General features: G+C 38.1%; 1 protein-coding gene across 3 annotated transcripts in view; it reads right to left on the bottom strand.

Moving 5' to 3' along the window:
• Window positions 1-594: 594 nt before the first annotated feature.
• The window catches only part of pitx1 (paired-like homeodomain 1), a 42,919-nt gene continuing 29,050 nt past the window's right edge, over window positions 595-14,463 (bottom strand). For all 3 annotated transcript variants that reach the window (XM_041192904.1, XM_041192903.1, XM_041192905.1), the window contains exons 3-5: window positions 5,059-5,208; window positions 4,025-4,230; window positions 595-1,908 (exon numbers count right to left, since the gene is read on the bottom strand). In XM_041192904.1, coding sequence (XP_041048838.1) covers window positions 1,360-1,908; window positions 4,025-4,230; window positions 5,059-5,203 — 900 coding nt within the window. In that variant the 5' untranslated portion in view covers window positions 5,204-5,208 and the 3' untranslated portion in view covers window positions 595-1,359. The remainder of the gene's footprint in view (window positions 1,909-4,024; window positions 4,231-5,058; window positions 5,209-14,463) is intronic.

The raw sequence follows: 14,463 nt of genomic DNA on the forward strand, positions 1-14,463 counted from the left end.
TTTTCCTACCATCGTCTCGCCAGGACTCCAATTTCTGTTGGTCTCGTAAGTAAAATCTCAACTCCCAGGATGAGAAGAAAATGCCCGTTGTCATTCTCTTTTTCTTTTTTCTCCCTGTGAAGTTTTCTGAGGGCGTTTGATGTTAGTGGAAGGAATAACGAGTAGAGTTTTGAAAGCGTTACATTTGTTTGTGATTGGATTCGCTGTTAGTCGGTCACGGCTCTGTTTTTACACATTTGCAATTTCATATCGTTTTCCAAAGCGAAGAAATATTTTAAAGCTTTTTTTCCCCCCTGATAAAATGTGGTACAATGTTACAACTGGGCGTGAAATGTATAAACGGAACACATGTATAAGAATGCAATCTGTGCACGTTATTCACCACGGTTAGAATCGAAAACAGCTTGATATCTTACTGTTAGGGGGGATAAAAAGCGCGAGTCCTATTTAAGGAAGGCCAAAGAGGAGGTGGTCACTATGACCATGGACTGCAGCTAACTTTCGGGCTGGACCTGCCATTGTAATGAGTTTTGCTCTGAGAAATTTTGTTCTGAGCGATGGGGGAATGGAGAGAAATCAATTCATTCAGGTAAATTTCTTTTCAATGTTTTCAGACTTTATTACAGCAATCTACACTGTACAACCCTGCTTCCGAAATGCCACCGGGAAGAGAAATCGGCCGCTGTTTTTTTGACATTGGCCCAAAGTGGAGACACAGTAAAGATAATTCAGCTTTTAAAACATATATAGATAATATTTATACTCTCCGTTGTTTTTTTTTAAATCTATCCATTCAAAAGCAATCCAATGTAAAAAGTCAACTTTTTTAATAGCATGCTAATTTTTAAAAAATCGAGCTTTTTTTCATTTTGGGGCAAATTAATCCCAGAGTAGAGGTAGGTTTCTTTGCTGCAGAGTTAGGAATGGTGGTATTTTATAACATTCCTTCATCTGGAGTACAGCAATAGACATGCATCTTTTTTTTTGTTTAAGCATTTTTAAAACTTTATATTTATCAATGTATTGCAACGTGTAACAATAATAGAATTGATTTCTATATATACACAAATCCACTTTCAATTGTTCAGCATTAATAGTAAACTTAAGCTTAAAAAACTTTAAAGGATACCGAACTACTGTACCCAACCGAATATTCTTTCGTTTTTTTTAAAAAAATCGCACTCAAGTTCTTGCAATTAAATATTTTTTTGTTTGAGAATTGGACAGAATGGTAGTTGAAATCCAGGAGAGTGGCAACCCGCACACGCCATTAAAATTTTGCAATGAAATCCTGTTTTACTGAGTTTTAGTTCCCTCTCTGTGAGTCTGTATCAAACGTCCAGTTATTTTTTTTGCATATTACACAGGTCTGTCGACTGCATATTGACATGCATTAAGACTAGACCCTGGATTTTGCAAACTGCTGTATCCAAAACTGCTGTGCTGTTTGGGTTTCAGTCTGAGACTAGCAAGACCAGGGTTACAAGTGTCCCGGTAAACATAAGGAGGTGTCGGTGGCGCATATGGACAGGCAGCCGAGGACATGGCTGAATTGAGAGAGGAGCTGTTGAGATTATTAATGTTACTGAGGCTCGAACCTGGCATTCCTGGTACAGCCGAATGCACCATAGTGGACTGCATTGTCATGGAGGAGATGGTGCTTGGAGCAGAGAACATGGATTGAGAAGACAGTGGGTTCATGGAGCTGAGAAATGGGAAGCTTTTGGAGGACAGCGGACCTGGGGCCAGGCTCTTGGCCGCCCAGTTGTTGTAGCTGTAACCGGCGTACATGTCATCGTAAGGCTGCATCAGGCTGTTAAACTGCGGCATAAATCCATTTTTACACAGATCCACCTGTTGATTGCGTTCCCTCTTCCTCCATTTTGCTCTGCGGTTTTTAAACCAAACCTATGAGGGAAAACAACGACCAGGTTAAAAATGATAACTATGAGGTATTAATTTGTGTTCTACGAGCTTGTCGCTGATGCAGAGCAAAGAAATAGGCAATCGGTCCTACTGCCTAGAATTACCGAAATTGCAGAAAGAAACCACAAGGAGTTTAGCAGTGCACAGTTTAATAATTTGAACTGAAGGCTTAAACGCCTTCACTGCATCCCTTTATATGATCCTGTTATGAACACGTGTTAAAAGCGTAACGTGAGCATGGAGACTCCGGATTAAGAAATTGCATAGGGTGTGTGACTATCAAATGATGGAAATGTTCAGAAGAAACCTGTCAACTTGAAATCGTTAAGCGATGTAAACAGAAACTAACCGATTGTAGTTTATTTATGTGCAATTCGATATTTCATTCAAACTACTGCTAAAATCTGAAAAAGAACTGCCACTCGCTTGGTTTTCTTCCCATTTCTTATTTTGGTTTTCTTTAGAAAGGCAAATGGATTACTGCCCGTGATCTGATCTGTTTATATAGAGGGTTAAATCTGATAAGAAACAAAATGATTCGTTCTTAATTTCATTCAACAGAATTACAGGCGTTATGAAAATAAGGCCCATTATTCTGACCTGAAATCTTCTGCCTGTTCTAATGCTACTAAAAATTTCGATTCCTTTGAAAGTGAAGCACAGTAAAGTTTATCGTTGTTAACTTTCCACCTGCGACTACTTCGAAAGTCGTTGTTCCACTCATAAAACTCACAATGCTCCCGGGAAAAAACCGCAGCGTTGAATAAAATTAATTTTCCCCAAAATGAACTCTGTAAACGCATAATAAACTCGTATTGATGATCGCCTGGTGGGACAATACAATATAAAAGACCACCAACTGGCGAAAGCCACCCGATTACTTCCGTTAAAATGATCTTTTATTCATCTAAATACAGGGGGAAGGTACATGACCAATTATTCTGGAATAATTGAACGATAGCGTTTTCCCATGGATGTTCTTGTAAGTTGCGTTAATGTAGAAATTACATGAATGGTTACAGCTCGTTTTAATCTATTGGGGGGTTCTGCTATTCTTATTGCCGAAAAATTAATAGAATATGACATTCAACTTAACTGGATAATTATTAGTTTAAGAACAAGTTATAAGATTTCGTAATAGTAGGGTTGTGAAATTTTGAAACATTTGTGTCTAATTTTACGGTCTGAAAAATACTAGACAATGGGGTTATTGTCAGTCTTCTATGTGAAAACACACTGAGCAATATATAGGTGCTCATTACCCGCTTACTAACACACATGTTTTGTTTCCCTGCTAATGATTGTAACAGCCGTGAGCTCAGTTTGGCTTGTAGGAATACAAATATATTCCCTAGCAGTGCTTTCTTCCATCTATAGAGCTGACACTGCAAATGTTTAGAACACATTAAAACTTGTCTGGTTACCAGTCAACGGTGTTCTCAGGGGCAAACACCCGAGTTTGTGTAAAGGCAAAATGCATGATGTAATGATTTTATGCGGTTTATAATGTAATATTGCTGCTCATTGAACATCATCGCTTGAACTTTCACGAACTTGCTCTTTGAGAGATCAGACAGCTTACTCTGATTAAATATTCTTAATAACTCCGGGGCATTATTGGAGTTCGAATAGAGGTCCAAAGAGAAGACATGTTGAGAAAACCCTTTCACCTTTTTATTATAAATGACGCCTAGCTGAAGCGATTTGCTCAGGTTTCTCTTATATTTTACCTGGGGCTATAACATGGTGTATGATTGATTCCCATTCTACTATTACTCCAACCACTGGCCTGCCTTTTTTGTTAATCTTATTAGTAATATTGCACCAAATGTTATTTGACTATATAAGGTACTTTCATTCAACATGGTTTATATTATGCCAATCTCAAGAAATATTGATATTTGGTATAGACAGTTAACCGTATATCGAACATTTTAACGACATTTTAGTAACAGGGTGGACAACGAATTAATATTTGGCATGATGATAGTGAGGTCCAAATCCCTAGTTGTGCGATTTAATCGTAATATTATCCAGTTTTTTTGGTCAGTATTTTATTTAAATAAGTAGAGCTGACCAAAAGGTTAAGGATACTCACTCTAACCCTGGCCTCTGTAAGGTTCGTCCAAACGGCGATCTCTTCCCTCATTGACATGTCTGGATACCGGTTCCTCTGGAAGGTCGCTTCCAGCTCCTGAAGTTGCTGACTGGTGAAATGCGTTCTCTGACGTCTCTGCCTTTTCTTCTTGGATGGATCATCCATACTGCAATCTTCTGATTTGTTCTGTATCGATTTTTCTTTATCTACAAAATACAAACACAGATATGCAGCACATGCACATTACAACGATTCGACCAGGACCTTAAAAATAAAATTACCGCCGGCACAACTGCTGAAGAATTGTTTTCTGGATAAAGTGCGTTTATCCGTGATCAGATTGCACCAAAATGCAAGGCTGACTCCTGTGCACAAACCGGCAACAACAATCAGGGATCAGTAAAAGATAATTCTATGCAGCGACTAGGTGTCCATATTATTATCACCAAGGTTGCCCGGTTTAGTGACCCTCTTGCATTTGCGATTGTTTCATTGCACGCGGATTGGTGTCAGGGAGAAAACACGTCATAAAAGCTACCCGGTTAGTGCGAGTTTATAAACGGTTCATGTTGTCAATTGACAGTTCAGAGCATAAAACGCGGCTCAATTTCACCTTATCACAGAGTGTCCTCTGACAAACAGGCAGATCAACAAGGCAACGCGTAAACCTGTTTCGTTCTGTCACTTTGTCAACAAACTGGGTTAAACATTAACGTCTAATACTGAACAGAACAAGATGCGTTTTTACTGGTGACAGCTTTTATCCCTTGATCGTGTATTTCTCTCGCTTTATCAGGCAACGAGCGGGGGTGGGGGGGGGGGGGGGGAGGTAAACGCGGAAGTCTGTCTTTCACTTTTAGATTTAAACTCGGACTGGGTATCATTCCTTTCATTTCTACGCAAGGGCTAAAGTCGAATAAATCTCGGTGGCTGCCTTTATTCCGGAGACCTGATATTAGAGAAGGTCGGAAGGTCATTTGCTCTCTCGGGAGCAGCCCCTTGTACCAACATTAGGAACTCGGTGCATCCATTACCTGCTGCCTCCGTGTCCGAGGAGTCGCTCGCCGTGTTTTCTAAACGCTCTCTGCTTTCGCCCGACCTCAGCAAAGGGAAACTCGAAGCAGCCATGTCACACGGAGCCTGGGGTCTTCCGCTTTCAGCTAACCGCTCCACATTCATCGCACCTTTAAAATAGTTTACTGTCCTTTTACTGTTGCATCGACCTTTAAATCCATAGGATTAGATCCGAATGTTCAGGTAAATACATATATATATATATATGCTTCGTTCAATGAAACATGATGCCTTTACTAACAGGCAGACTGAGTGCTTCAGCCGAACATTTGAAGCCTGTGTGGATTGTGTTAAGGAGGCAGGAGCTGGATTTGTATACTGTGCCGAGGGCAGGAATGACCCGCCTGGATAAAGTGGCGGAACTGATATAGAACTCCTCCCACTGGCAGAAGATTCCTCCTAGTTTTCGCTGATAAGTCACCACCCACAAAACATCAGAATCGACAGAGCTAATCTGGGGAAACAGGCTCCCAGCGTCCGCCAAATCACAAGGCAAATACTTCAACAGGATCCGTTAAACAAGTCCAATTGTAAAGTGTCTGTTAAGAATTTTCTTTCCAAATTCAATAACCATAGGATATTAGACTTAGGGGCAGGAGTAGGCCACTCGGCCCTTCGAGCAGCAGGTCGACAATAATTACAATTTGATGTTAGAGACTGTACAGTAAAGGGCCGAGAATCGAGATTTCAGAAATCCTAAAACATGTACCCATTAATAATTAATGTGTTATGAATGATAATGTAGTGAATTAGAATCATATAATAAGTCCGCATTCTGACAGCCAACCTTATTCTGGTTGTAAAATTATTTTGCATTAAAAAGAAAATCAAAAATAGATTAATATTTGGATTGAATGAAGATTAATGTTAGCGTTTAGTGTATTTTATCCCTTTCCATTATGTGATCTTCTCGATTACCTTCAGAACCCAATAGCTACACTCTTCAAAACCCGTTTGTGTGGATGGCATTTTGAATTGGTAGCGTTTCACATCAATACCTAGTTATAGTGTCAGTGTGATAAGTTCTTATATTTGAGGCTCAATATTATTACATGGAAATAACATGAACGTTACTTTTTGATGTTTATTTGGTTTCCCCTGCAAGAACAGTGATACATTAAAACAATAGTTTTTTTTTAAAAAAATAACGAACAGGATGACGAGGGAATACATTAAATCTCTGCTGGGCAGAGTTTGAGGCTGAAGTGACACCTTAACATCTGTCGCAGACATGGGTTGGGAGGGCAGCAGGGGTGAGGAAGGTGGTGACGATAGGGGTTGGTGTAGTTCGGGGTTGGATCACATGCTGGTTACCAGGAGGGACAGCTGAATTAGCCGGAAAGCAGTTCTAGCTCTGCCGTTGAATATGCTACTGACTTCACACGTATAAAAAGACGAGTTATATTGCTACAGTTTGGGCCCACATGTGATACTGGCAAATTGGGAAAGCAGACACAGCAGAAAATATTTATCATTTTCCTCTGCGCATATAAATGAACATATTCAAAATGATGCCACTGCCCATTTTCATTTTTTCTTAGAAGTGGCTAAATTGCTGCCTGCTTTAGGACGAAGGAATAGGGTAGCAACGATGTGTACCAGCAGGCCTGTATGATAGACATAGGTAGTTATAATTAAAACAGTCACATTGGTATTGGTTTTTCAACGAGGAGGGAGTAGTTTGTCACAGCTTTAAACGCAATGAACTTATCTTGTGCAGCTGAAATCCTGTAGGACTACTCTGTTTTCTTTCCTTAAGTTTTCATTCGTATATATGTATGCACAAGAGAGGAAAAGGAATGACGGTGTCACAAATTCGAGAGAATCATATAATGAATGAATGATACGGAAACATTTCACGAAGGGTTCATTTGTCATCGTAAACGGCGAAACCAGAGCCTTGATAGCCGATTGCAGGGTCATTTGAACTTATCATTGTGTTGTAGTCAAAATGTTCAACTTTACTATATTTGTTTTGTAAATAGTACAGATTTGCAAATGGTTAAAAAATCACGTCGGACATGCCCAATATCGTCGCCATTACTTAGAGCATTACAGTGTGGAACTGAGAAAAGCTGAACAGGAGCTGGCATGGCATTGGATATTTAGAATCATAGCCTGGGTTTTCTGGGTGTTTCTTTGGCTGCACATAATTTCTTTGAAACGCGGGTCAGTCGAGCTGTATCATAACCATGACCCCGGACATTAATCCTTGTGAGACTAATCATGTCACTGTAAAATATTTAATTTGGTAAGATTTTAAATAGTTGTGGTGCACTGCTAACCCTGACTGAGTATTTCAAATCCTATTTTCATTACATGAAATTCGGGGATCAGTTCCATAATTTGACCTTTTAAAATGCATTATTGAATAAGACGTAATTCCTTTTTATTAGACGGGATTACACGATGTTCTGGAACGTAACTGATTTTTTGGAGGTCGCAAAAATCCCATTTTATGAACATTACTAATCAGTGACCTTAATATTAAACTAATACTACAGGCCTTCGCTTAGTGAGAAATATCTGTTGAGTTCTGTTGCAGTAGGTGAAAAATGCCTCATTTTCTTCATGGTCATATCACAAATGAGTGACTGGATATGTGTTTTAACACAATTTATGTAATGTTGTTCGCGTGCAATAATGGAAAGGTATGTAAAATGCTTTTTCATCAAGATAATGTGCATCTAAAATAGAATATATGATTATAGCCTAATACATTCAGATTCTATTATTAGTTAGAAACACTGCTGTCTAAATAAAGCGCAATGATCAAAACGTTTTAAATGATATCAAGGCTAAAATGTTTTAATATTGGCTACAGAATTAAAATGAGAACAAATATCAATTTTGGAAATGAACGTATATCTTAGGGTAGCGGCCTTGCCTCAATGGTAACATTCTTCCCTCCGAGTCAGGAATGGTTGATTTAAATCACACGCCAGGATTTGAAAACATAATCTAGGCTGACGCTCCATTGGAATACTGAAGGGTTTTGGAGATTGGAGATGCCGTCTTTCGCCTGAGATGTTAAATCTCGCTCTGTATGCCCTCTCAGGTGGATGTAGAAGATCCAAATTCCCTTTTAAAGAAAAGTAGGGGGTTTTCCACGATGTTTTACAACATCACTAAAAATTTTAAGCTGGCATTTATCTTATTGCTGTTTGCGGCCCTTTTGTGAGTAAATTAGCTGCCGTATCTCCAGCTATTACAACAGTGATAAAAGCTGGATGCTGGAAATCTGAAATAAAAACAAAAAAAATGCTGGAAAAACTCAGCAGGTTCGACAGCATCTGTGCAGAGAGAAACGTTAACGTTAACTCTGTTTCTGTCTCCGCAGATGCTGTCAGGCCTGCTGAGTTTTTCCAGCATTTTCTGTTTTTATCACAATAGTGACTTCATCAACTGTGAAACACTAAGGTGCCCTGAAGTTGTGACAAGTGTTATATAAAGGCAAATCTTTTCTTCCTTATTATCGGATTATTTTATATTTTAATGCGGCGAGAGTGACGGAAGTTTGTCAGCAAATGCTTTTTAGGGCCTAAGACTTTTTCACGGCACAAGGTCTTTTTGGCGAAACTGAATATCAATTGCAAAAGTATATGAGGAAATGGACCCAGCTCCCAATAGAGGATGAGTTCGGCAAAAGCAAGTGCAGTTGGGTCAGATATCTTCTCCTGATCAGCAAATTACACATACAATCATCAAATAGATTTTAATTGACAGCAGAAGCATTGCGAGTGCACGCGCGTGTGTGTGGGGTGGCGGGGAGGGGTCAGTGGTGAGAGTGGGTTGGGGGTCGGTGGTGGGTTAGGGGACTAGCATGGCTCGGGGAGAATTGTTGTACCAGAGTGAAGTCAGTTGGACTAGCAAATCTGATGGAAGTACAAATCAAATGAAACTAACCGGGAGAATCACATCAAATCCTCATTTGTTACTGAACAGGAAGAGAATGATTGACTGACTGAGTGTGAAGATAGAATCGTAATATGAAACCAGAATTACCACTGATTTCAGAATAAATAATAACTCTCAAAAATTATGTTTAATAATTAAAAATAGGCTGCACTGTTATCTATAATGCCGACTGCATTATGTTGAAGAAACTGTAATCATTGCACACACTATTTATTGTAAGAATGCTTAATTGTTTCATAGAGATTTCTACTTTATATTGAAATGAACTAAAAGACTAATATGTATTTAATTTGAATCATTGCAACTTTATCAATAACAGTGTGATATCTACACGTGCTATCAGTGTTCATTGGTATCAGACAGAGTGCAAAATAAACTATTATGTAGGTAAGACAACTAATCATCAAGATTAATAAAACAGGCTAGCCATTATTTCATTATAATGGATATTCTGGATAAGATTCATACTGCTTAAGTGAACTACATAAAATGTTAAATATTTACACAATCATAATGAAATATTCAAATAGCTTTGTATTGGTGTCATTGTGATATCTCAAGTAAAGCATACTGGAATAAGGTCTAGAACAAATCTACACTAATTCTTTCCTCTGTAAATAGGCACCAAGGACATGACAAATATTTGTTGGTATATTTATTATGACTAGCATACTGCATGACTCACATAGACTAGATAAATTATATCGAAATTGAACTGACTTTTTTGAGAAAAGCTTAATAGCATTTAAGGTTGACTGGAATACATTATAAAAATAAATAACAGATTACTCATGGGATTAGGTTGACATTCATAAACCACTGAAACACTTTATGAACTCACTTGTACACCTTGCTTAAATTATAATATCACAATTTTTCCCTTCTATCCATTTTCCAATATGTCAATTTAAACAGAGATACACATAATGTCTGTGAATCCATTTATCTCAATAAAGGCAAAATAATAAAATACTTGATTGGAGTCATATATCAATGACAAAATGTCACTGTTTTATAAAATTTTATTTTGCAATACGTGATCCCTAAAATATGTAAAGGACTGATGCAAGTATTATTGATGTGATGGATAGTGCTAGGATAAACTATTATTTTACACTGTCAGAATTCCATGGAATTAATATAAACATCAATGAAGTACAAGTTTTGGTTCTCAACACAGGGATTGCAGCAGATGTAGCAGAAATAAGAATAAGCAGATTCCTAAAAACCTTTTAAAAGGGCTTTATTCATCATGGTAAAGCTAATAGTGCATTGGAACTGAATACAGACTTTTTTCATATTCATAATTCATATGCCATCCATATCTAAGTATGACAGTTTTAAATTAAACACATGGTTAGCTACAACTATAATAAGGACAAATGTTCCTGAACTTTGATCCTGGTGACTGTGGGAGATGATAAAGAAAGAATGGGTTAAGTAGCATAGTTTATTTATCCTCTAAACAGTTTTGAAAATGTATCCTTTGGATCCTTGCATTATTTTCTCCACTCATTCATTCATTGCAATTTTTTTATTTTTCCAAAATGGGTTACCCTTATGTATTTCCTGAGCAATCGTCTGATTAGTTCCGAATTATAGACAGCTTTGTGCCAGGGACCCACGTTTTAACTATCCTCTGTATATAGAAAGGTGTCTTAACATCTCTGTTCACTCTCAGTAAGAATAGTAGAAGGTCCACCATTATCTTCTCGGGATATTACATATGAGTAATAAATGCAGCCTTGCCAGTATTGCCTACATCCTGAGAACAAATAGAACAAAAATAAAGACCACCCATTGTCACTGACTCCTTAACAAGAGGAGTTAGTTTTTTTAATTCACACTATCAAAAACATTAATAACTTTTAAAACTTCCACCAGGATCCAGCACGGTGGGTAATTCTCTGCCTTCTTCATCTAAGAACACTGAGGTTAAGACTCATCCTTATTCCAGCTGAGATCAGTTAACTTTGCACAGAGCTAGGCTTGGGATCCTCTTGGTGTTCTTGGCTCAGCCTCACTCCACCTAATACATATGCTGACTGAATCATCAGGTTTCTGGTGCCATGTATTAATTATTAATAGACGCGATTTAAGTGATTTTGTCCCCTACTGTGTTAGTATATAAAACACTGGTGCCGCTATTTCAAAGTAAAATCCATTTTATGCACAAGTGCTTCCACTAAATTAAGGAACACGTTCAGAAGCGTAATTACAACGAATGAAAAACAAGCTGAAAAATAACGGTTGCAGCCTCGCCTTTAAACTGGGTTTAATTTAGTTCGTAGTTCTTACTTTTAGGTATATTTTGGTATTTCTCATAAAAGAGCTTCAGACACAGATGGGTTTTAATCTGTGGCTGTTGATCCCAGGTGCATGCCTGTGGTCACGTGACCGTTCTCAAAGCCTCACAATGCTCCAAGGAAACAGCAGTGTTTTTTTTAAAAAATCAAACACGTGAAACAAAAACGATGTAAATCAGCATTTGATACCTGCATTATTGAAAATAGCTGGGTTGTAACTTTGACAGTTGCACACAGTATTTCGTTTATAGTCCAAATCGTAAAAGGTATGACAGAACATGTCTTCCTTCATTAACTGAGGAGTACTGTACTAACAGATGTGGAATAATTATTTAGAAATACAAAGGACAATATTATAGAACCAATTTTAGACAGCAAAAAATCGATAAAGCCTTGCGTTAGTTATTTTCCGATATAGAACATTCCTTGATGTCAAAGGAATTAAATATCTTCAGGGAATAATACATCAGTGCTTCAGATTTCAATGCGGTGCAAGCCTAGCAGTAAATTGTAATGAATCAGGCAATATTTCTTGCAAAGAATTATATTTCAGAATGCCGCAGACATTTACTTAGCTGAGGACGTTCTGCATGAATATGGATTATGCTGGGATCAACATAGTTACAAACTCGAGCTAGAACTATCTTCATACCATAATCGGTTTAATCAGCTCTTCGGATCAGATAGAAAAGTCATAACTAAACGTAAATTTTACCTAAGGAAGGAGTCGGTGTCCTCATATACACCGACAACGCGTTGATTACTGGAGATGGTCGTTAAACAGTAAAGGAGAATATTGTCTGGTTTAAAATGAGCATAGTTCAAATCTTATATTATTTGGAATTCAATGCACCATAACTGATCTAAAGTGGTTGCTGAGATGGTATATCTGATCAAAAACATTCAGAAACTCTGACTCCCTGCTGGTACAGGATATCTTCCCACCTTTTTCTTTGCCTTATCTTATTCCCCACGCTTTCTTCCTTCCGAAGTGCCATCAAAGATTTACACATGATATTGCCAAGAAACCTTTAAATGTCCTGCTGAAATCTCTACACATTTCACTTCAAGGAAAGCTTTCTTGCTCTTTTTTAATTGCAGACGATCAACTTCTAAAGGAGCCAACGTACATCTACATGAAAAGTGAAGTGGTTGCGAGTGTGTTTGTGGGGCTGGGCAAGGGGACATGGTGGACAGATAACTGGGAAAGGCCAGACTGAAGAATGGTAGCTCTTTTAAACAAAAACAGTGAACTAGATAGATTATATGGATTGTTCATAGGGAAGCGACGCTCTGTTTTTTCCCTACACCCCCCACTCCCATGGTTGTTTCAATAATGGTGAGAGGTGTGTTGTAGCATTCCATGCGCAAGAAAGAACGCGGTTTGCAAACCTGCAGGTTTACGACGATATTTGACCCTTCGGCCTGGAAAAGCAGGGAGGCAAATTGGCCTAAATCCTTAAATTAGGGCTCAAACGGCGAACTAAGTAAATGAGTAAATTATGTGGTAATTTTCTTGTTAGGTTCGTGGAGGGATTGTTTTCCTGCTATTCGGTAAATAGGAGAGCACGCTTCTGGCTCTCATTTAATGTACTTTAATTACAACTCATCTGTTTAGTTGTCGTTACAGGGGTATCAGGCTGCGGTAGAGAGGTCATACGCTCCCGACTATTAGAAAACATGATACACTGACGCGATATAAAAATGGTCAGAATAGAATTTCTTAAACAATTCTGATAAAGCTCGGATTTTTGAACCGTTGTGACGAATTGTAGTGTTGCAACAGTGTTTTGTGGTGAAGAAACAATTTATTTATCTATATGCTGCGACCTTTAAGAAGTTAAAATAATCAAACCTAGACATAAACTGAGATTTTTTTTTTCTACAGCAAATGCCTCAGTTGGTCAGACATATAAACCTTTGATTTATGCATTTCTTTAGTCTCAGTGAATCGTTCGACGAATAATATTGTAGAGATAGCAACGATAATAAAATGCCTTAGCGCTATATTTTAATGTTATATAAATAACCAACTTTCGCAAATGCTGGAAGTAGAACATCTAAGTCAAATTTTGATATCGCCTCAATCAGTGCGAAATGCCGAGGACTATATTAATGTTTAATGATAATACCTCGTGTTTGTTTGTCCCACATACTTGTTCGACAAATGGAATAATACATTTAGGTGAGATTTAATTGACTGGAATCCAATAGTGAGCCCAGATTTCAAAGAATAATTTCGCTTCCAGCAAAATTAATGGGTCTGCTGGTTAACATGAACCGTAAACACAATTGAGATCCGTTGATTGGTGCGTTTAAACTGGTGATCTATCTGTGAATAACACTTCGAGATCTCTCTGATACCTGCAGCTGAAGAGGCCCTCAACTCTGGAATTACCTCCTTGAACTTCTCTGCTTGGCTTCCTCTGTCTTTCTCTCTTCCTTTAAGACTTTCCATTAAAGCTAGCTTTCTGACCAAGCTATTGGCCATCGGTCGTACCACCGCTATAGATAATATATAATGTGGTTTGGTGTCAAATGTTGCCTGACGACGCTCCTGTGAAATATCTTGGCACGTTTTGTTATTGTTATAAATGCAAGTTGTCGTTGTATAGCATTCATTTTAAATACTATAGTGTTGGTGCATTAACAACACTGTTTTACCCTTCATCTGGGGGAATCCCAATCCGATGGCTACCCCGTTTGTTTTCTTGGGCTCAGGGTTGTAAAATTATAAAAAACTTGGATGCTCCTTTCTGGTGGGTGCGGGAGGAGATGGAGCAGCAGCTATAATTAATCATCTCCTCAGCTATAATTAATTATCTCCTCTCCAGGGCCACTCCATCCGACCCTTAAGGCAAGTTTTCAGTTTTAACAGATATTTTAGCACTTACAGTAGAGACGACGGTAAAATGGAAGTTACCGTCTTATTTGACAGCTGCTTAAAGTTCAAACCTTTTTTTCTCGTGTTAATAAAATCAAAATACTGCGGATGCTGGAACTCTGAAATAAAAACATAAAGTGCGTGAAAAATTCAGCAGGTCTGGCAGTATGTGTGGAGAGAGAAACTGAGATAACGTTTCGGAACAGTTTCGCAGAAGAGTCATTTTGAATTCGAAATGTTAACTGTTTCTCTCTCCA

This window comes from Carcharodon carcharias, chromosome 8, assembly GCF_017639515.1.
Source record: "Carcharodon carcharias isolate sCarCar2 chromosome 8, sCarCar2.pri, whole genome shotgun sequence".
Taxonomy (NCBI): domain Eukaryota; kingdom Metazoa; phylum Chordata; class Chondrichthyes; order Lamniformes; family Lamnidae; genus Carcharodon; species Carcharodon carcharias.